This window comes from Chiloscyllium plagiosum, unplaced genomic scaffold (assembly GCF_037043375.1).
Source record: "Chiloscyllium plagiosum isolate Xiang-an unplaced genomic scaffold, Cpla_swu_hap1 HiC_scaffold_15, whole genome shotgun sequence".
Taxonomy (NCBI): domain Eukaryota; kingdom Metazoa; phylum Chordata; class Chondrichthyes; order Orectolobiformes; family Hemiscylliidae; genus Chiloscyllium; species Chiloscyllium plagiosum.
The window spans coordinates 31797967-31820964 of NW_028270153.1; the positions used below are offsets into that span (position 1 = coordinate 31797967).

A 22998-nucleotide genomic window follows, 5' to 3' on the forward strand; every position below is an offset into this window, starting at 1 on the left:
TTTGAAACGGACATGAGTGGCAAAACTTTTACACAGAGAGTGGTTCATGTGCGGAATGATCTTCCAGAGAAAATGATGGATGTGGGTACAGTTGGACATTTAAAGGACATGTGAATAACTACATGAATAAAAAAGGTTTAGAGGGGTGTGGGCCATTTGCAGGCAGGTAGGACTAGTTTAGTTTGGGATTATGGTCACCATAGACTTATTGGAACAAAGGGTCTGTTACTGTGCTGTATAACTATGTCTCAGATATTCTAGTGCTTTTCGTAACGTGAAATCTTTGATTATGGAATGGGAATTAAAACATAAATCTATGTATGCAACGTTTTTGTGCCAGAAAAATGAAGATAAAGTATATCTTTCTGCCTTTCCATTTCCCCCTCAGTTAGTTATATCCCAATGCAGATATGACATTTCCCTTCACTGGCACATGGGATGTGTTAACATCTTCTGGATTGGTTCTTCATGTATCACCCCAGAGCAGTCAAATTGTTTCAAAGACACCCATATTTTCTAATCAGTACTAATGGCATTCACAAAAATATAAGAAATATGAGGTCTCATTTGATGTATTAAGTCTCTTCCTCTGATTGACCACATGGAATCTGTACTATCTTGGGCTCATTGAAAATTCTCTGACGGTTTTTCATAACCTCTAAAACCATATCAAAGGAACCTCTATTAAAACTTGCATTTTATAGTTTTCTGAAAATTGCTATTAGCAATAGTAGTTGGCATATTCGCAATGAATATAATAGCCTCCTTGTGCATAATAAATTTCTATGGTTCTGTAAATACTTAAATGATAATATTGTATCATAGATTTTCCTTAATATTCCAAAAGTGATCTCATAAATCAAATGTACAGGTTTCAATTCTTAGAATCACAGCAAGATTACAGTACAGAAGGAGACCATTTAATCCATCAATTCTGTGCTGGCTTTCTGCAAGAGCATCACAGCTAGTCCAAATCATTGTCTTTTACTTGGATTTTTTTCTCCTTCAAGTATTTTTCTAATTTCCTCTTGAAATCTATGAATGAATTTGCCTCCACCACTCTTTCAAACAGTGCATTGCAGATCATACCCAGTTGCTCGACAAACAGCTTTTCTCCACTGGTTGGAGTCATACCTGGCACATCGGAAGATGGTTGTTGTTGGTGGAGGTCAGTCATCTCAGCTCCAGGACTTCCTCATTGTAGTGTCAAAGGCCAACCATCTTCAGCTGCTTCATCAATGGTCTTCCCTCCATCAAAAGATCAGAAGTCAGGACATTCACCAATTATTGTGCAATGTTCAGAGTTTAGAGGGAAATGGACCATGTACAGACAGATGGGATTAGTTTATAATGGCATCAAGGTCAGCACATAGTGGGCCAAATTGCCCACACCTGTCCTATACTGTTCTATGTTCAGCACCATTCATGACTTCTCAAATACTGAAGCAGTCCATGTCCAAATCCAGCAAGATCTGAGCAATATTCAGGCTTGACTGACAAGTGGCAAGTAACATTTGCCCCACACAAATGGCAAGAAATGACCATTTAACAAGTGGAAATCGAATCATCTGCCCCTTGGCAGTGCCATTACTGAATACCACAGTGGGGGTTGCCATTGACCAGAAACTAAACTGGACTAGCAATATAAATAACAAGAGCACGTCAGAGGCTAGGCATACTGCACCTCCTGAGGCTCCAAAGCTTGTTCATCATCTACAAGGTACAAGTCAGAAGTGTGATGAAATAATCCACGTTTCCCTAGATGGGTTCAGCTCCAACACACTCAAGAAGCTTAACACCATCCAGGACAAATCAGCCTGTTTGATTGATATGACATCCACAAATACTAAGTCAAAACATAATCAATGCTCATCGCAGCAGTGTATATTATCTTTAAGGAACACTGCAAAATTCACCAAAGATCCTTCGACAGGACCTTCTAAACCCATGACCACTACCATCTGGAAGGATAAGGACAACAGATACATGTTGCTCTTCAAGCCACTTACCATCCTGACTTGGAAATATACAACCACTACTTCAATGTTGCTGGGTCAAAATCCTGGAATTCCCTCTGTAAGGGAGTTGTGGGTCTATCTACAGGACACGGACTGCAGTGATTTAAGAAGACAGTTCACTATCACCTTCTTAAGAGCATCTGAGCATAAGCAATAAAAGCTGGGTAGTCAGCAATGCCCACACCTTCATTTTCTCTGGTTGTCTTTGGCTTTTTAGCCAATCGTTTGGCTCTTTTGCTAATCATTTACAAACATCTGTGCACCTGGTCCTAGATTGCTATGCAGCAGAAACAGTTTATATCTACTATAGGTGTACAGCTCATGATCTTGAATACCCCTATCAAATCCCCTTTCAACCTCCTCTACTCCAGTACGATGCATCCCAGCTTCTCCAATCAACTCATATGGAACATCTTGTTTCAACTCATTTTCAATTACTGGGAACTATGTTTATCTCAGTCTTACTATTTTCAATAAAAAGGTATATATGAATAGCCCATTGTACATGTGTCCTTTTTGGCTAAATTTACTGCTCAGTGTAAACTATCCCACTACGCTACTAGTTCACACAACTTAATTGTACAATTTTACAGTTATCTCAGACATTATAGCTTTGGCTGGTACCATAATTAATAATTCACAAAATTTTGTTAAGGCAAATTCACTTTCTTACTTTGATAAAGACACTAGTTTTAAGAAGATTTCAATTTTCACCACTTCCTGAATCACGAAGGGAACACTTCCTGTTCTGAGATTAGAAAAACATTTGCAAACTTTAAATATCCTTAATTGTAATTTATCAGTAATGACAATTCAGTCCAGGATTCTTGTATTTAATTAAACATTTTACTGAACTAAAAAATGTACAAAGTTCTATTACTTGGATTATACGTGATCAGATTTAATCATCAGTAGCTTTATAATGAGTCAGTTCAAGTGTATAGAGTAACAGAAGCATCTTTATCTAATTCAAATCCAGAGGCTTTTATTCACTGCTATGTAAGATGAAAATTGTATGGCTTTCTTCAGTAACTACAACCTTTCTGTGCCATGAATGTTCTGTGATTCTATGATTTTAGAAACATTGCACATAGTTTTCAAAGTGTAGCAGGCAACAGATTCCATTTCTGTCATAACATTGAACATTTTTTTTCAAAATTCTTCCACTATTTCATGAAAAATCAGAGGATTGATCAAAAGAAATTTCCCACATGTGGCAATATTTTAGATTTTTTTACACAAGATTTCTGTCCTATTTATCATGCAACTTCAAACATCAGCAAGAAAGGACATTGATATGTTTTCTATGGCACTTTGTTATGTCACAAAGTACATCTAGAAGGCTTCCTGGGATTTCCTGTGAAATTGTGCCCCTATTAACCGGAACAGCCACCCTCATTCCACCTTTATCATCAAACCAGGAGATCAACCCAGAGTAATTAGAAGTGTAGGAGAGGACATCATCTGGAGCTCCAAGTATACATAAAACATATAATGAGGCTACAAAACACAATTACATGCCCTGGGTTCAATTCCACCCTTGGGTGACTGTCTGGGTGAAGTTTAGGAGTCCTGATTAGATTAGATTAGATTAGATTACTTACAGTGTGGAAACAGGCCCTTCGGCCCAACAAGTCCACACCACCCCGCCGAAGTGCAACCCACTCATACCCCTACATTTACCCCTTACCTAACACTACGGGCAATTTAGCATGGCCAATTCACCTTACCTGCACATCTTTGGACTGTGGGAGGAAACCGGAGCACCCGGAGGAAACCCATGCAGACATGGGGAGAACGTGCAAACTCCACACAGTCAGTCGCCTGAGGCGGGAATTGAACCCGGGTCTCTGGCGCTGTGAGGCAGCAGTGCTAACCACTGTGCCACCGTGCCGCCCGATAATTGTTATGCCTGAAACGTAGACTGTCTTGCTCTTCGGATGCTGCCTGACCTGCTTTGCTTTTTCCAGCACCACATTTATCAACTCTGACTCTCCAGCATCTGCAATCCTCACTATCTCCTAGAATTACATGCCAGACAGTGAAAGCTATCTGTGCTAGACAGAGCTAAATGATTCCATAGATATGATCTAAGCTGTGGAATCCAGCCATATCCAGTTATTTTCCATTATTACAAGTTAACAATGCTCCGTATATATCTCCATTCTCAATAATGGAATGGCCCAAAATATCAATGCAAAAGACAAGATTGAAGCATTTACACTAATCTTCAGCCAGGAGTGCCAAGTGGATGATCCATCTCAACCTCGTCATGAGGTGCCCCGCATTACAGATAACAGCAATTTAGTTCATTTCACATGAAATCCAGAAACGACTGAAGGCATTGGATACCATTACAACATCCCATACAATACTGACAGCCTGTGCTCTGGAATTTGTAATTCTGTCCCACTCCTCACACCAGCATATCAAGAAAGGCATCTTTCAAATAGAGCACAGCCTTCAAACATCCCATATCTACTTTCACATTTTTTTCTCCTCTTGCTTCAAACTCCAGAATCCCACAAGTTCTTTATTTGGGTTGGTCCATTAAAAGCTGCTGCTGACATTGCATCGTGCATGTCTGCTGTGCAATTAGGAACATAGGAAGAATAGTAGGCCATTTAGCCCATCATGGTTAATTATGCAAATATCTCAATGTTAATATAAAGCAGATCAATCTCTCTGATCCAGAAAGGAAACAGTTAATATTTCATTCCTTCATAAAGTGCATTGTTAAAGATTTTTAAATGCATTCTTTTCTTTCTGTATTGTTTGTTTCTGTATCTGTTATTTTGATCTTTCTTGGCCTATTAGACCTTTTGTATCTGATTTAACTGCAACTCAGCCTCTTTCCCCATTTTTCCTTCTAAATCCTTTAAATCTGAGATTGTTGGCCCTGCTGCTAACTGAAGTCCCAGGTGCCCCATTGCTCTTGCCATATTGTGATCAACTTACACTTTCAATAAGTTATGCTGCAGTATAGAAATATAGGAACTGAAGCAGGCCATGCAGCCCACTGAGCCTGCCACACCATTCAATATAAGCATGGCTGATCAAACACTTCACTGCATCTTACGCAGCCCAAGGCTAAGCTTCCACAGCCCTCTTGGTAAAGCAGTCCAAACGTCCACAAGCCTTGGAGTAAAACAAAAATTGTCCTCATCTCGGACCTGCGTAGCATCCCACTTATTTTTAAATTGTGCCCTCTGGTCCTAGACTCCGAAACAGGGAAAACATCTTATGTGCATGCACTATATCCATCCCTCTAAGTTTCAATGAGACTATCTCTCATTTTTTGAAACTCTAGAGACTACATGCTCTCTTCATAGAATAGTCCTGCCATCCAGGGAGCAAATCTGATGAATCATTGTTGCACTCCATCTATGGCAATAATATCTTTCCTGAGATAAAAAGATCAAAACTACACACAGTATTCAAGGTGTGGTCTAACCAAAATCCAATACGGTTGACGCAAGACTTTGTTATTCCCATTCTCAAATCCTCTTGCAATAAAGACTAAAATTTCATTAGCCTTCCTAATAGTTTATCTCACCCACATGTCAGCTTTCAGTGACTTATCAACAGGACACTAGATTCCTTTGTACATTTACATTTTCTAACTTTTACCATTTAAGAAATACTCTCCACAACTGTTTCTCCTACAAAGTGCATAACCTCACATTTTTCAATATAATATTCCATCATGTTCTTGCCCATTCATTGAGGCCATCCTAATCCTCCTGAAGCCAGTTTACATATTCTTCACTACACAAATTCCCACTTAAATTTGTGCTATTTACAAATCTGGAATTATTATATTTCGCCCCCATGTCCAAGTCATTGATATATTTTGTGAATTGTGGAGGCCAAAGTATTGATCTTTGTGGTACTCGATTAGTCACAATCTACCAATGAGAATTTACTTCTACTCTCTGTTTATTGTGTGTTAGCCAATCCTTAATCCATGCCAATACATTACCTTCAATTCCATGTGCTTTAATATTTCTAATTTACTTCCAGTGGAGGCCTATGCATACTCAAATTTCCAGAAAGCTTTTTACAATGTCAACCAGCTCTCACTTTTCAATTTTGTTAGCAGCATAAGACCATAAGACCATAAGGAGCAGAAATAAGGTAATTCAGCCCATCCAACTTGCTCTGCCATTAAATCATGGCTGATAAATTTTTCAACCCCAGTCTCCCGTTTTGATCCCCTTGACAATCTAGAACCTATCTATCTCTGTCTTAAATATACTCAAGGCTTTCACACCTTCAGGAAACTTCAACAAGTTCTTCAAATATGATTTTTGATTCTCAAAACCATGCTGACTATGCCACAATCAGATCATTACCATCTACAAGTCTATTCATCCCATCCTTTATACTAGATTGTAAGAATTTTCTCTACTACCGATGTAAGGCTAACAGATTATATTTCCTGGTTTTCTCTCTCACTGTTTTTGTAAATATTGAGGTGATAACTACCACCTTTCAATCCATAGGAATCATTCCAGATCTGTAGATTTTGTAAGATAATCACCAGTACATCAATGATCGCTATAGCTACCTCCTTTAACACACTGGGATGCAAACTATCAGGTTCTGGGAATTTATCAACCTTCAACTCCATTAATTTGTTGTGCACAATCTTCTTACTAATATTAATTACCTTCAACTCAGCATTCTCCCAAGCCACTTGGATCTCTAATACTGGATGCTTTATGTTTCTTCCTCAGTGAAAACAGACATTTAACTCCTCTACTATTTCCCTAGTCACCATTCTTGATCAGTAGGGAAATCAGGGATTACAGGGAAAGGGCAGAAGATCAGATCAGCCATGATCGAAAAGCTTTTACAGTCCATGTTTATGTTTCTTGCTAGATTGCATTCACATTCTTTATTCCCTTTTCTTATTCCCTTGGTTTTCCATTGCTATATTCTAAAAACCTCCAGATTTAAAGGTATTTCTGGCAACGTTTCCTTTTAATTTTATACAATGTTGAACTTCTTTTGTTAGCCACAGTTGACTAACCTGCTTAGATTTTTGTTTCTTGAAGGAATGGTTAATTGCTGTAAGTCATATAACAGCTCTTTAAAGACTGTCCATTGCCTATGTTCATTCATGCCTTTTAATGTATTTTCCAATCCACCTCAGCCAATTTGTGACTTCATAATTTTTTTAAATATAAATTTAACAACCTTGCTTCAGATTGAACTACCTCACTTTCAAACATAATGTGAAACTCTACCATATTGTGGTCACTCATCCCTAAAAAGTTCTTTTACAGCAAGATTGGTTTATAGTCCTGTTCCATTGCATCATTCCAGATCTAAAATAGCAGGTCGTCTAGTTGACTCTTCAATATATGCTCTAGAAAATCATCCCTAACCCACTCCAGAAACTCATTCTCCACAGCTTTAGTACTCAGTTGGTTAACCCAATCTGTATGTAGATTGGAGTCATCCATGATTACTGTATTGCCATGCATCAGGCTTCTCTCATCTGATTAGATTAGATTACAGTGTGGAAACAGGCCCTTCGACCCAACAAGTCCACACCGACCCGCCGAAGCGCAACCCACCCATATCCCTACATTTGCCCCTTACCTAACACTACAGGCAATTTAGCATGGCCAATTCACCTGACCTGCACATCTTTGGACTGTGGGAGGAAACCGGAGCACCCAGAGGAAACCCACGCAGACACGGGGAGAATGTGCAAACTCCACACAGTCAGTCGCCTGAGGCGGGAATTGAACCCGGGTCTCTGGCGCTGTGAGGCAGCAGTGCTAACCACTGTGCCACCGTCCCACCCACTATTAGCTGAACTCCTTTTTGTCTGTCCTTCTTAAACTTTGAACATACTTGAATTTTTAGTCCCTATTTCAGGGACCCATGAAGCCATGCTTCTGAGGTAGCAACTAGTTCACGTCCACATGTCTCTATGTCTCTGGATCATATCATCTACTTTGTTGTGAATGCTGCATGCATTCAGGTAGCATGCCCTTAACTTTGTTTTTTTTTGACATAATTCCACATTTGAAGCATACTTAATACTCTCCTTTGTTTCTCCTGTATTTTAGTCTTGTTAGCATCTTTTTGACTTCCTCTTACCAGTTTTACTTCATTCCAGATTGGGTTATTGCTCAACTCCCTATTCTCCTGATAAACTAGGTGCTCCCCACCTGCACCAACAGCAACAGCATTAGTAAAGCCCTCTGTGAGGATATCAGCCCCAGACCCATTAGGATGTGAAACATTCAGCTGTACAGATCCCACCTGCCCCAGTACCAGTTCTAATTCATCAGAAATATGATGCCCTTCTTTCTATGCAAGTTCTATAGCCACATATTCAATCAATTAATCCTCCTGTTCTTATTTTCACCAGCACATTATTATTCAATTATCATTTTTGATATACTGCCTTTTATTTTCATAGAACATAGAACAGTACAGCACAGTACTAGCCCTTCAGCCCTCGATTTTGTGCTGACCTTTTATCTTACTCTAAGATCAAACTAACCAACATACCCTACTATCATCCATGTGCCTATCCAAGAGTCACTTAAATGTCCCTAATGTATCTGATTCTACTACCACTGCTTGCATTCCAAGAACCCACCATTCTCTGTGTAAAGAACCTACCTCTGACATCTCCCCTAAACTTTCCTCCAGTCACCTTAAAATTATGCCCCCTTGTGATAGCCATTTCCACCCTGGGAAACAGTCTCTGGCAATCCACTCTACCTATGCCTCTCATATCTTATACATCTTTATCAAGTCACCTCTCATCCTTCTTTGCTCCAATGAGACAAGCCTGAGCTTCGTCATCCTTTCTTCATAAGACATGCCCTCCAGTCCAGGCAGCATCCTGGTAAATATCCTCTGCACCCTCATTAAAGCTTTCACATCCTTCCTATAATGAGGCAACCAGAACTGAACACAATATTACAAGTGTGGTCTAACTAGAACTTTATAAAGCTGCAGCATAACCTCATGGCTCTTAAACCCAACCCCCTTGCTAGTGAAAGTCAACACACCATACTTCTTCTTAACAACCTTATCAACCTGAGTGGCAACTTTGAGGGATCTATGGATGTGGACCCCAAGATCCTTCTGTTCCTCCACACCGACAAAACTCCTGCCTTTAACCCTGCAATCTGCATTCAAATTCGACCTTAAAAAATGAATCACTTCACACTTTTCCAGGTTGAAATCTATCTGCCACTTATCAGCCCAGTTCTGCTTCCTGACAATGTCCCATTGCAACCTACAACCGCCCTCCACACTATCCACAACTCAACCAAACTTTGTGTCATCAGCAACTCACTAACCTTATCCAAGTCATTTATAAAATCACAAAGGGGTCCCAGAACAGATCCCTGTGGAACACCACTGGTCACCAAGCTCCAGGCTGAATACTTTGCATCTACAACCACTCTCTGTCTTTATGGGCCAGCCAATTCTGTATCCAGACAGCAAATTTCCTTGTATCCCATGCCTCCATACTTTCTGAATGAGCCTACCATGGGGAATCTTATCAAACGCTAAGATCCATGTACACCACATCCACTGCTCTACCTTCATCAATGTGTTTTGTCACATCCTCAAGGAATTCAATAAGGCTCTTGACTCCCTGAAATCTGCCTCAGGACCTTATCCCACTTCCTTCCGACATCATTGATAGTTGGTGCCAAACAGTGATTCTTGTTAAAAGTCTTCTGACAGTTCCACAGTACCTACTTCTGAATTTCTCATTCTATATTAATACCTTCAAACTAATTTCAGAGTTTTGGAACAAGCTTTCAAGTTTGCTAATTCACCATGTACAAGGCTTTGAGTTTCTTTTGTGCTTCAGTAATCAGAATTGAATGTAAGTTTTATGTAATAGCTGAAAGCAGAGCACTTTGTAGCTTCAGTGTGATGACTCCGGACTGCTACTAAAGTCTTTGAGGAGAAAGTGAGGTCTGCAGACGCTGGAGATCAGAGCTGAAAATGTGTTGCTGGAAAAGCACAGCAGGTCAGGCAGCATCCAGGGAACAGGAGAATCGACGTTTCGGGCATAAGCCTGAAGAAGGGCTTATGCCCGAAACGTCAATTCTCCTGTTCCCTGGATGCTGCCTGACCTGCTGCACTTTTCCAGCAACACATTTTCAGCTCTGCTACTAAAGTCTATCAATTTTAAATAATCCGTCAGCATTTGGTTAGTTAGTTGAACCTGCATTTCAATAACTGGACACAGTTTTATTTCAGTTTATTATTTAATCCCAGCGTACTGGAATCTGAGCCAGATACTCAGGGTTCAACTAGCACTGTGATGGGCACTGAAGCTATATTCCTAATGTGGCCAAACAGTTTGATTATTAACTTTCTGATACAACTGGTGGCAAATGGTAAAAGTGGGAAAGTATCTTGGTCAGCCACTTTGTAAAATGTATGGCAAACCATTGTGATATGTGGCCAAGCATCATTATGGACCAATAAAGATCAAAGGGAGGTCCATGGTATCCAACACCCCCTTATGGCTTACACCTAAAGAGAGAGGTTATCAATCCCCATCTATTCCAGCTTCTATCCTGTCCAGTTAATTACTCTGTTCCTTATTTATTATTCCAAGATTTCCAACGAATTAAGTGTCTTGCTTCACCTCTTCCCCTCATCTACCAAGTAAAAGCTTCCCCGTCCTCGCCCTGTTGGTATGCTATCCTCTGTTTTATCTTGTCCATGAGGCCCATTTCATCTCCCTTGACGCTATTCTAACTAAGCTGTTGACCAGCCAAATTATCCTTCTTGTACCCATGCTGGTTAACATTATAAATGGTTTATTCTCCACCTTTCATAATATGGTAAGGACCCGTCCGAGCAAGTTTTGAGAAGATTTGTAGCTCAGGTTGACTTTTTGAATGTAGGTTTGCTCACTGAACTGGAAGGTTCATTTTCAGACATTTTGTCACCATACTAGGTAACATCTTCAGTGAACCTCTGGATGAAACCCAAGGAAACCGAAACATAGAAATCGAAAGCAGGCGATACCACCAGTGCTTCATCCTGAGACTCACTGAAGATGTTACCTAGTATGGTGATGAAACATCTGAAAAAGAACGTTTCAGCTCAGTGAGCTACCTACATCCAATTATTTTGTTATATTTATTGAGGGATAAAGATTGCACAGAGCACTAGGGTTTATGTCCCTGCTATTTGAAACAGTACCATGGAATCTTATACGTCCACGCAAATAGGAGTCTTAATGTAATACCTAATCTGGAAAATAGCACTCTTGAAAGTGTAGAACCCTTTCAGAATGCACTGGCATGGCAGACTTGATGTTCATGCTCAAGTCCTTGAACCAAACCTTCTGACTCTGAAGTAAGGGTATTACCACATTTGTTACCTTAAAGAGTAATACTCTGGTCATCAATTCATTTTCCTGGTCTTCCACTATTTCAGTTTAAATCAGGTTGTTCACAACCTCAGGACTCTATTTAATCCTGAGCTAAGTTATTAACCCAAATCCTCTCCATCACAAAGATTACCAAATTCTATCTCCAATTACATGATTCTGTCTTTCTACCATAGAAACTGTGGTATCTATGTAGTGACGGTGCTTGTACGATACTTTTGGGAAGGGAGATTCATCAGTGATGAAGGAATGGTGACATATTTCCAAATGAGGATGGTGTGTCATTTGGGACAAATTGCAGGCAGTGGTGTTCCTGTATACCTGCTGTCATAGCCTTTTCAGGTACTATAGACTATAGTCTGGGAGATGTTTTCAAAGAAGCTTTGATAAGAAGTTCCTGCAATGCATCTCATAGAATGTTCACACCGCTATCACAGTGTGCCAGTGATAGAGGGAGTGAATATTTAGGGTAGTAACTGAGTCAGGAATATATCAGGTGGCTTAGATATGATAGTGTGAAGTTTTGATTGCTGTTGGAGCTGCAATCATACAGAAATTAAAGTTTTCCATCCATTCACACCTTGTACCTTATAGACAGGGAGTCCGTAGGTGAGAAACTTGTCACAGAATGCCCAGTCTCTGATCTGTTCTTGCAGCCACAGCATGCTTGTAGCTGATCCAGCTTAGTATCTGCTCAATTGTCATCCCAGGATGTTGATGCTGGGGAATTTGACAATTGTAGTGCTGCTGAATGTCAAGGAGAGATTATAAGATTCTCTCTTGTGGAAATAATTTGTTGCCTGGCACTTGTGCATTACAAATATTACTTGTCATTTATCAACTCAACTCTGATTATTATCCAGACCTTCATATAAGTTAGCATGGACTGTTCTGCTATCTGAGCGAATTGCAAATGGCACTGAACACAGTGTGACAATTACTGAAAACTTCAATTCTGACCTAATGATTGTAAGAAGGTCATTGACAAAGCACCTGAAGATGGGTGGGACTAGGACATACTGCACTGAGGAACCCCTACGGAGATGTCCTGAACTGACATTATTGGCCTCTGATAACCATAATTACTCCATTGTGGTAGTCTTGATGACAACCAAAGGTTACTCCCACCTGTCAACTATCATTCATGATATCTGATGGCACACTCAGTGAAATGATACATTGATTTCAAAAGCAGTTTTTTCACCTCACCTCTAGAAATCAGGTTTTTTTTAGCTAGTTAAATCAAGGTTGTTATAAAGTCTGGAGTTAAGCAGTCTTGACAGAATCCAAATTGAACTTACATATGTTGCTGGTTGGGGAATACAAATATCACTTAATAGTGTCATTGATATCTTCTTTACATTTTCTAATCCACCTGTTCAGAGATGCTATGGTACATTCCTGGAGCAGGTGAGGCTTTAACTGTGCCACAACAAGGCTTGATAGCCCCTTCTATTATTTTTCTGGTGTTAAAATGTATGTTGATGGGATGATAGTTGGTCAGATTGGATATATCCTGTGTTTTGTGGACAGAAGTGGTCGATCTTTCATTTTGTTGCATTGATGCTAGTGTTGTAATTAGGATGTTATTCAGGCCCACAAACTTTCCTGTATCTTCCACACTTAGCCATTGTTAGATACCAAACAAAGTTAATAAAATTGGTTAAAGGTTGGCTTCTGTAATGATGGGCATCTCTGGATGGATCATCCATGCAACATCTATTGTCGAAAGTGTATGCAAAAGCTTCAGCCTTTTCATTTTCATTCACATGTTGAGTAAGACAAAAGATCATGGAGAAGTCTTCTCCTATTAATTGTTTAGTTTTACATCACCATTCATGACTGAATATAGCAGAACTATGGAGCTTTTATCCAATCCTTTGCTTGTGGAATCTCTTCGCTCCATGTGCGGAATGCTGCCTCCACTGAAGAACAAGTCAAATAATCTATGCAGTTGCTTCACCAGTTTGGAACTTCAATTTTAAGAACATCAGTTGATGCTCTGACTCACTGTTCTGCATGCCTTATTGAACCAGGGTCAGTCTGCTGATTTGTTGGCATAGGGGTGTGATGGAAAAACCAAGCTTCCAGATTGTGCCTACCAATTAATTCCCCTGTACAACAGCAGAACATTATGTGATCGCATAAAATGTTCATGTGCAAAAAATACCAACAACAGTTTCTCACGTTACACTGAATATTTGCTGGAGCCTTCTTTGGACGAAAGATGCTAACATTTATTGCAAATTACGTCTGAAAAGTATAGGCCAGGATATGTTATGCCATAAATGTGTTCACTTCAAAAATTCTGTGTCTTAGAATCTGAAAGGGATGTGATGTATCAAAATTTGAAGCCATACTTTCATTTGTGTTTTATAAAATAATACCACAAAAACGACTGAATTTGTGCAATGTCAGGTGTTATCAGGTAATTTTAATAATGCTGTGGGTTCAGAAATACTTTATTCATTGGATACAAGAGGAACAAGTCCTGTTTAGTTAAACTTAGCAATATAGACTTCATGACCATTGTACATGCATTGCAAAACTCATCAGGAAGAATACTTGGGCAATGAATGCATTATGCATTAAAACATAAAATTAGCACATTTTAAGAAGATTTGTAGCTCAGCTTGAGGTTCTGGATTAGGTTTGCTCACTAAGGAAATGACATCACCAACCCAAGGAACCTAAACACATAAATAAAAAGTGGACCATACCACCAGTGCTTCATCCTGAGGCTCATTGATGATGTTACCGAGTATGGTGATGAAAAAATCTGAAACTGAACCTTCCAGCTCAGTGAACAATCCTACATCCATAAAATTAGCACATTCAATAAACTATAGAAATGATTATCATAGATAATAACATTATTCACATGCAATTTTCCCATGATACAAATATGTGAAGCACAAATCTGGATTCTGTTCTCCACTTTAAATGGTTCAACTTAAGCTTGTGTAAAGTATCACTATGGGCAATTTTGTATACAAATAAGAAGTAATGAATTTTGCTAAAGTAGTGATTATGTTTGTGGTTTTTGAAGTTTATCAGATTTACAAAACATTGCTTAAAATTGGTTTATGGATGTTAATAAAAAGTATAATTTGCAACTAGCGTAAATCCAAAGCAAAAATAGAAAGTGCTGGCAACATTTAACAAGTCAGAGAACACCTCAGATTTGAAAGAAATTAATTGGTCTTGTACTTCTGAAGATGACTCCTTATTTTTTTCCAAGAATGGTTATTAATTTTAAAGAGTAATTCTTGGATTTCTACAGTCATTTTTGATTCAATACACTTTACTGAAGCTACTGGCTCGAACGAGTTTCAGAGCCCAAATATATCTACTATAAGTAGACTTAGTCAATAATTCAAGACACTACATTGATGAAATCCTTTCAACTTCCTATCTTAATTCAGTTCTCTTCAGATTTCTAACTTGGTAATTCTTTCATGACCATTTGCTAAATGTTTAATGTTAAATGCCTTTTAATATGAGTATTAAACAAAAGGTAAAAGGACAGAAGTACGAAGAAGAAAAACCTTCTTAAACATTCAAGTTTATGTTCAATTCAGAAAACTATTATTACAAGTGCAGTGGGAAAGAGACTTTTCATTTTCTTTCATCATAATGATGTTCCACCCCAAGCTGCAAAATCGTTTTTGAGAGTTGACCAATCTAATCATGTGATGTTGGTTCCCCATCAGCTTTGTTGATATGTGTCTTTAGATGCATGTGACAGACACTTTAGAGAGAATGTTTTGTATCTTTAACATATTGCAGACTCAATCATTGGCTTTCCACAGTAAACAAATTTAAAGCATACAATAGCACTCTTAATTACCCACCCTTGACTGTACTCATGCTCATAGGACTTTAGCTGATCTGGGATAAGAGTAAATAATGTACCTGTGTTCTGGCTATCAATTCTCCACACCCATCACATCCTAAGGAGGGGAAGTGTTGCCTGCAGTTTCATCCCTCTGCGCACGGGTACTGACTATTATAGGGTTTCTGTTCATTTAAGAAGCGACTCGAGCTATCTTAATCCCTAATATTGGCACAACACACAGGACACAACAGTGACAAAGCCCTTTAAAAAATATATTGTTCCTAGACCGAGCACAATTGCACAAATAAATCAGGTCTCCTGTTCACCAGCAAAATTGAATATAGTAGATTTTCAAGCTCCATTTATTTCCATATTCTCAGCTGAACGGTTAACAGAATTATGCATCAAGAAACAACTGACTTTACATCTATAGCGACAACAGTCTGTAGGATGGTGAAAGTGTCTGGCACTTTACAAAATCTGAATGGAGACCCGCAATATTCCTCCCTCTTGTCTCGATGTAGCTGCTTGGATCTCCACACCTGCCCAGCACCATCATTTTGATCGTGTCCCCACTCTTTGCTCAAAGAAAATCACCCAAATCTATCGTCCCCTCCCCCTTAATCTCCTCAACCGCACCCCACTCCCCCACACCTTTTTTTAAGCGTATGTATACGAACATCATTAGTTGAATTACTGGTATATAGTGTATCAGAGAGGCGATACGCTGAAGAAACGGTCTGGGAGGTAAAATCCGAACATTAAAGCAACAAGCAATTTTGAGGGCGAGTAGGTGCATCTGACTTGAGATTTTGAGTAAGATTGTATCAGTTGACGTTGTGGGTAGCCCGGTGAAGACGGGGACGCTGAAGCTGCCAAGGCAATGCAAAGCAACGCCGGAGCGTGGCGCCGGTTGAGCCCGGAATCCTGCAGCAGCTACAGGTGGCAGGAGGCAGCAGCCAACTGGGGAAAGGTCGACACATCAGAAGTGCGGCAACTTCTTCCAACCCTGCGCGCCCCCCTCTCTCCCTCACCCTGTCCAGACATACACGCTGGCAGAGCACGGAGTCGATCCGAGTTGCCAATTCAGCAACATTTCCCCCCCCCCCCCCCCCTCCTCCGGTGTGTGATAAAAAAGATTGGCGAACGGGTCACGACTTTAAAGCCACTGCTAGCGGGAATGCAGCAACGACGGGAAGAGATCATTCTGCATTTCACAGTGCACAAGAAATCTTCACTGACAGCTAAAATCATCAACAAAGCAGTAGTGGGTAATAAATGCAGCAGTCCCCTCGTGTTTCCATGGGGATATTCTGATTTCTCTCTCCTTTTTTTAATAAAACCGCCATACAGACAGGCAGACAGACACCTCTGGTTTAGGATTTGCCCGAAACGCTGTGGATAAAGAGCTGCACTACACAAAAGGAAGACTTGTCAGATTGTAGGGTATGGGTTGGATGCATTTCACAGGTTAAAGCCTTCAAATTGACAGCCCCACTCGCTGGGTGCAGATTGCTACGTATTATTTTTAAAAGAAAAGGACAAAAGTCAGCGATCAAACAATGAGGGTATTACTTACAGTTTTTCATTAAAAATCGGCGTGTTACTGTATCGTTTTCTCAAGCACATCCGTTTTTTTTAAGTCAGATCGACACCCAGGGCGGCTGGCGGAGATGGGCTGCGCATGCGTGTCCTAGCCGGCTGCCTTCCTCGCAGTTTCACTGCTACGTCAAGGAGCCTCAGTTGAGAGAAGCTGATGCTCAAACAAGCTTTCCCCAGGTCTCCCTCCTTCAGCTGCTTGTCTCACACCTCCTGTCAACAGCATGCAGCAAACTGGCGTTCCACACTCAGTGCTGGGTGCATTAGAACACAGTCCCCAAACAGGACAGGCATGCCCAATGCTCCGTTCCAGTGTTTTCAGAGATTAAGGAAAGGAGATAACAGGATCTTGTGGAGCTACACATTTCAGACAAGGGGAACATTCTGGCCCTGGTGGACGATGCGTTATCTCGAAACCGATTGGAGGCAAAATATGTTCGGTTTTGTAAATGATGTTGACCAATGAAGTCCAGAGAAGGGCTTCATCCAGATTCTTTGCTATGGGAATCCAGAGATACACCGGAAGAAACATAGAAACTAGGAGCAGGCTATTCGGCCTATCGAACCTGCTTTGTCATTCTATACGACCGTGGCTGATTCACTATCTCAACGCCAAATTTCCACTGTCTCCACTCCCCTCGATGCCTTCAGTATCTAAAAACTTTAGTATGTACGACTTAAAAGATCAAAAAGCTCGCCAGAAGTAAAGCCGATGTTTTAAATACCATGTTGACATGTTTGAAAATACACAAATCGACAAGTATAGATTTCCCTTCTCTGCGCCTCGGTATTTATTTACCTCAGGCGTCCCGTTTCATTTGAACAGAAATATTAACAATTCTAAAAATGTCAGAGCTATTACAACTGGATCGATAAAGGACTAAACAGTCCATTCAACGATTTATAAACCTGTCAGCTAGCGATATAATTAACGATGCACTTACAGTCTGCAAGTTTATTGTAGAGGGTTCCCAGCAAGTCAGAACGTGGTGTGTGAAGTGAATGTTAATATCCAGACGGGATGGATTGAATAGGAGAATTAAGACTTTCTCTTCCTGAGAATGTCCTGCAGAGTCTAGACTTCAGACTGGAGTTACAATATGTTTACAGCGCCCTGCTGAGCTAATCCACCCAATCGTTAGAGTATCAATACGTATGTGTGCTGACTGGAATAGATCCTTGCAGGGAAAACTCAACTATACCTCTGTAATATAATTTCAATATCGTTATCTTACGTATATGTGCCACACTTTCTCAACACTCAATTAAAGTGTTTAATTTAAATAATAGTGGCGCTGATTTTATGTGAACGAATCGACAGGAGGACAGGACGATGTACTCTTGTTGTTCTGTGCGAAAACATGATTCCAAGACTAGGCGTTGTAAAACAGTCTGATATTATCACCAATTTAGCGCAGAGTGTCAGCGATATCCACGAATAATCGTCTTTCAAGTTTTTAAAACTCAGCTTCGGTCAAAATACAATGAATTTTCGTGTGTTACGAGAACAAACAAAGTGTAATCTCTGAATTAACTCTGCATGCTTGAACTATTCCAGAAAGATGACTCACTCCCATTTTACCTAGCGTTTATCTTCTTCAATCATGTATCTGACTTCTTCCAATCAGCTACTGTTGACAGCACCAGAAACCTGCTGGAGTTCAGACATAAAACATCACGCTAAATCTAAATTTTAATGAATTGGTGTTTAGATCGACAAGAGCTTTAGATTTTAATTTGTATTATCTTCGTATAGTTAAGGTGTAAAATCGCATAGTAATTGGATCCCCCATGAAAGATTGCACACTATTTATACGTGTATTGTTCGTACATTTCAGGAAAGCATTCTTATTTATTACTGTCCGTGTTCGCAAATAACGTTTAATATATTTCAATTCATCGGAGTCGTTCCTACATCTTACCATTGGACACTAAAGATCTGAAGTAAATTCCAAATTCACTTAACAAATGTGCAAATTATCATGACCGCACGGTCTGAAATCGCTTTTCTACTTTTAGACTCGCCGCTTTTTTTTTGATCTCAAAAGGTGGCGCCAGACACCGCTAGTAAATTCAGCGGGAATTAACCAGTTGAGTGAGTGTGCATGCAAGGGGGTGGGTCGGGGCATATGTATCTGTGTGTGTGGTACGTATTTGGGAGTGTGAGGGTGTGTGTTGCTAGGGGAGGTGACATGGTGCGGGTGGGTCCTGAGGGAGTGTATGCGGCTTGGGGTGGGGAATGTATATATGAGTGTGGAGAAATTGGTGTACAGAGTGATAGAGTGTGTGTTTGGAGGAGAGGGAGTAATGCTAGCATGGATAGTAGCTTTCTCTTTCTGCGTGGGGGAAGATATTAGAACATAAAAACAAGATTAGCCCCTATGCCAGTTCTGTCATTCACGAGATCACAGCTGATCTGTGACCTAACTCTCTGATCCATATCCATGTTATTATATTCTGTCATATCTTTGGATAAAAGAAAATATCAACATCAGATTAAAGTTAAAAACTGATATAGAATTAATGACAGTTAATGGAAGAATATTTCCATATACTTCCACCGTTTGTATAGAAGTATTTCCTACTTTTACTCCTGAATGCACTAATTCGAATCTTTACACCACACTCAAGTCCTGGACTGCCCACACTGCACAGGTAGATTTTCTGTGCCTAACTCATTTGTTCTCTTAATATTGTGACAGCTTTGATCTAATCACCTTAGAGCTTAATCTTCTAAATGCTCAAACTTGCAACCTGGTTTGTGTAATCTCTTCCCATAATTCTTGGAGGCCAGTCACCATTCCGGTAAACATATACTGCACTCCCACCATGGTCAATATATCCTTTTTAGGGAATGTATTATCTGAAACTTCTTACAGTACTCCAGATGTGGTCTAACCAGGACTTTGTATATTTGTATCGATTCTACCTCACGTGTTTGTAGTCTTCTCAATATAAAGACTATCATTTTGTTAACTAAAACTGATCATTTCTGTAGCTTTTTCTAATGTTTCAGTGATCTATGTACCTGGACACCCAAGTGTCTTTGAACTCCACAGTTTTAGTTTTTCCTTATTTAGAAAATATCCTATTCACATTCAGTGCAAAGTAGATGACAACATGTTTGTTTATATTGAAATTCATTTGCCACAGATTTTTCCATTCCCTTAATCTATCAACATGTCTATAATTAAACAAAAAAGTTCTATAATTATATTCTACCTAACTGCCTATCATTTTGTCATTGTTAAACTTGATTATGTGACATTCTATCCCCTCATCTAAACTGTTAATAAATAGTGAGTAGTCAAGAGAACAATATGGATCCTTGCAGGACATGACTAGTTTGCATCCTGTTAATTAGGTTAGTTGTTCAATTATCCCTACTCTCTGTCTCCTGCCAAGCAGTCAATTTCCTAAACAAGTCAATAATCTTGCCTTCAGTTCCTGGGCTTCAACTTTAGCTAAGCCTTCTGAAAATCCATGAAACAGTTGTTGTGCACAATGTTTCCTACATTAGAACAGTGACTCCATTTCAGAAGCACTTCATTGGTTGTAAATCAACTTGAGACATACAGTCATAGAGTCATACAAGATGGATATAGACACTTTGGTCCAATTTATCTGCACCAAACAGGCATCCCAATCTGACCCAGTTCTATTTGCCAGCATTTGGCCCGTGTTTCTCTAAACACTTCCTATTCTTCTACCCATCCAGGTACCTTTTAAATATTGTAATTATACCTGCCTTCACCAATTCCTCTGGCAACTCGTTTTATACATGCATCACCATCTGCATGAAAAAATTACCCCTCAAATCCCTTTTAAATCTTTCCCCTCTCATCTTATACCTATGTCCTCTAGTTTTGGACTCCCTGCCCCAGGAAAAGAAGCCCTGGCTATTCACCCTTTTTTGCCCCTCATGATTTATAAACCTCTTTAAGATCACAACTCAGTTTCCAACACTCCAGGGAAAAAAGCCCCAGCCTATTCAGCCTCTCCCCATAACTAAACTCTCCAGACCTAGCGACACCCTTGAAAATCTTTTCTGTACCCTCTCAAGTTTAACAACATTCTTCCTATTGAAGGACAACCAAAATTGTATGTAATGTTCCAAAAGTAGCCTCACCAATGTTCTGTACAGGCATAATATAACATCCCAACTCCTGTTCTCAATGTTATGACCAATGAAGGCAAGTGTGCCAAATGCCTTCTTCACCACCCTGTTGATCTGTGACCCAACTTTCAAGGAACTATGAATCTCCACCCCTAGGTTTCTTTGTTTGCCAACACTCCCCAGGGTCCATAAGTGTAAAAGTCCTGCTCTGGTTTAGACTTACCAAAATGCAACACCTCACATTTCTCTAAATTAAACTCCATCTATCATTCCTCGTCAAATTAGCCCATCCGATCAAGGTCCCATTGTACCCTTCACTGTCCAATACACCTATTTTGGTGTAATCTGTTAACTTATTAACCATGCTTCCCAAATTCACATCTAAATCATTTATATAAATAATGAAAAGCAGTGGATTCAGCACCGATTCTTGTGACACACCACTGGCTACAGCTTCCTAGACCGAAAAAGAACCCTCCACCTTCTTTCTCCTACCTTCAAGCCAACTTTGTATCCAATTGGCTAGCTCCCCCGGATCCAATGTGATCTAACCTTACTAACCAGTCCACCATACAAAATCTTGTCAGGTGCTTTGGTGAAGTCCATATATACATTTACCACTCTGCCTTTATCAATCTTCTTTGTCACCTGTTCAAAACACTCAATCAAGTTGAATGAGACATGATTTCCCACACACAAAGCCATGCTGACTATCCCTAATCAGTCCTTGCCTTTCCAAATGCAGGTAAATCTGATGCCTCAGAATCTCCTTTAACAACTTACCCAATACTGACATAAGGTTCATCAATCTATAGTTCCCTGAGAGGGCTAGAGGACAAGATGCATGTTTGGTAGGATATGTATTGTGTGTATATTGTGTGCACATGTGTATTGTGTAGGTGTATTGTGTGGTTGTGAAGACAAGCTCACTAACCCTAGCATCTTGGAGGAGGCCAACATAGACAGCATCACTATCACCACAATTAAACAGCAACTCCAAGGGACCAGCCATGTCATTTGAATGCCCAACTCACACCTCCCAAAACAGGTCTTGTACTTCCAGCTGAAGGAAGGTCAGTGTGGCCCGGGTGGCCGAAAGAAACATTTCAAAGGTAACATTTAGACCAACCTCAAGAAATTCTACATCAACATCAACCACTAGGAAGACATGGCAACAAACTATAATCACTGGAGAAACGTCATCCAGCGAGAAGTATATGTTGCAAAAATGATCTCTGTTGTGCTCTTTGGCTCCCGCGCAAGGAGAGACAGAACACCAGGAAGGCCCACCGACCACCACCTCAACCACTATTAACACCCACCAATGCCCACAGTGCAATAGAATCTGCGGATTCAGGGTTGGCCTCTTCAGCCATCTGAAGACCCACAAATAGATGCCCTTATGGAGGACAATCATACTCAACCCGAGTGATCACCCATATAAGTTGTGCACATACGCATACTTTGCATATTGTGTGCACATGTGTTGTATGTCTATTGTGTGTGCTTATGTGTATGTGCTGCATAATTTGTGTGTGGGATGGGTACTGTGCATGTGTTGCTGTGTGGGGTGGATATACAGTAGGTGTATCAGTAGAGAGTGTGTATTATATCTGTCTTGCAGGTGGGTTTTTCTGTGTCTGCGCGCGTGCCCATGGTTTTTTTATGATGGGTGCACGTCTGGATATGTGGTGAGCGTTATGCATGTGTTAGAGTATGGGGTGAGTGTTTTTTTGTGAATGAGTATAGGATGGATATTGGTTATAATTAATTACTGTTTTTGTGAGGTTTGTGTGTTTGTTGGAAGGTATGAGTATCGTGTGTATGGGAAATGCATTGTATGTCTGTGCAGGTTGGATATTGTCTCTGTGTATGTGTCTGGATGGGGAGTAAATAGCTGCATGGAATTGTGTGAACAGAATAATGCATGTTAGTGTGTGATAAATGGGGAGCAATTGAGTGTGTGGAAGAGTTTGGACAGTGGATATGGCAACAGACAAAACTGATAGTGACTACACAGAAG

At 40.0% G+C, this 22998-nt stretch overlaps 1 protein-coding gene across 2 annotated transcripts in view; it reads right to left on the reverse strand.

The window, feature by feature from the left end:
• The window catches only part of rgs19 (regulator of G protein signaling 19), a 102473-nt gene extending 85481 nt beyond the window's left edge, over window positions 1-16992 (reverse strand). For both annotated transcript variants that reach the window (XM_087994853.1, XM_043710481.2), the window contains exon 1: window positions 16839-16992. In XM_087994853.1, coding sequence (XP_087850979.1) covers window positions 16839-16888 — 50 coding nt within the window. In that variant the 5' untranslated portion in view covers window positions 16889-16992. The remainder of the gene's footprint in view (window positions 1-16838) is intronic.
• Window positions 16993-22998: the final 6006 nt, after the last annotated feature.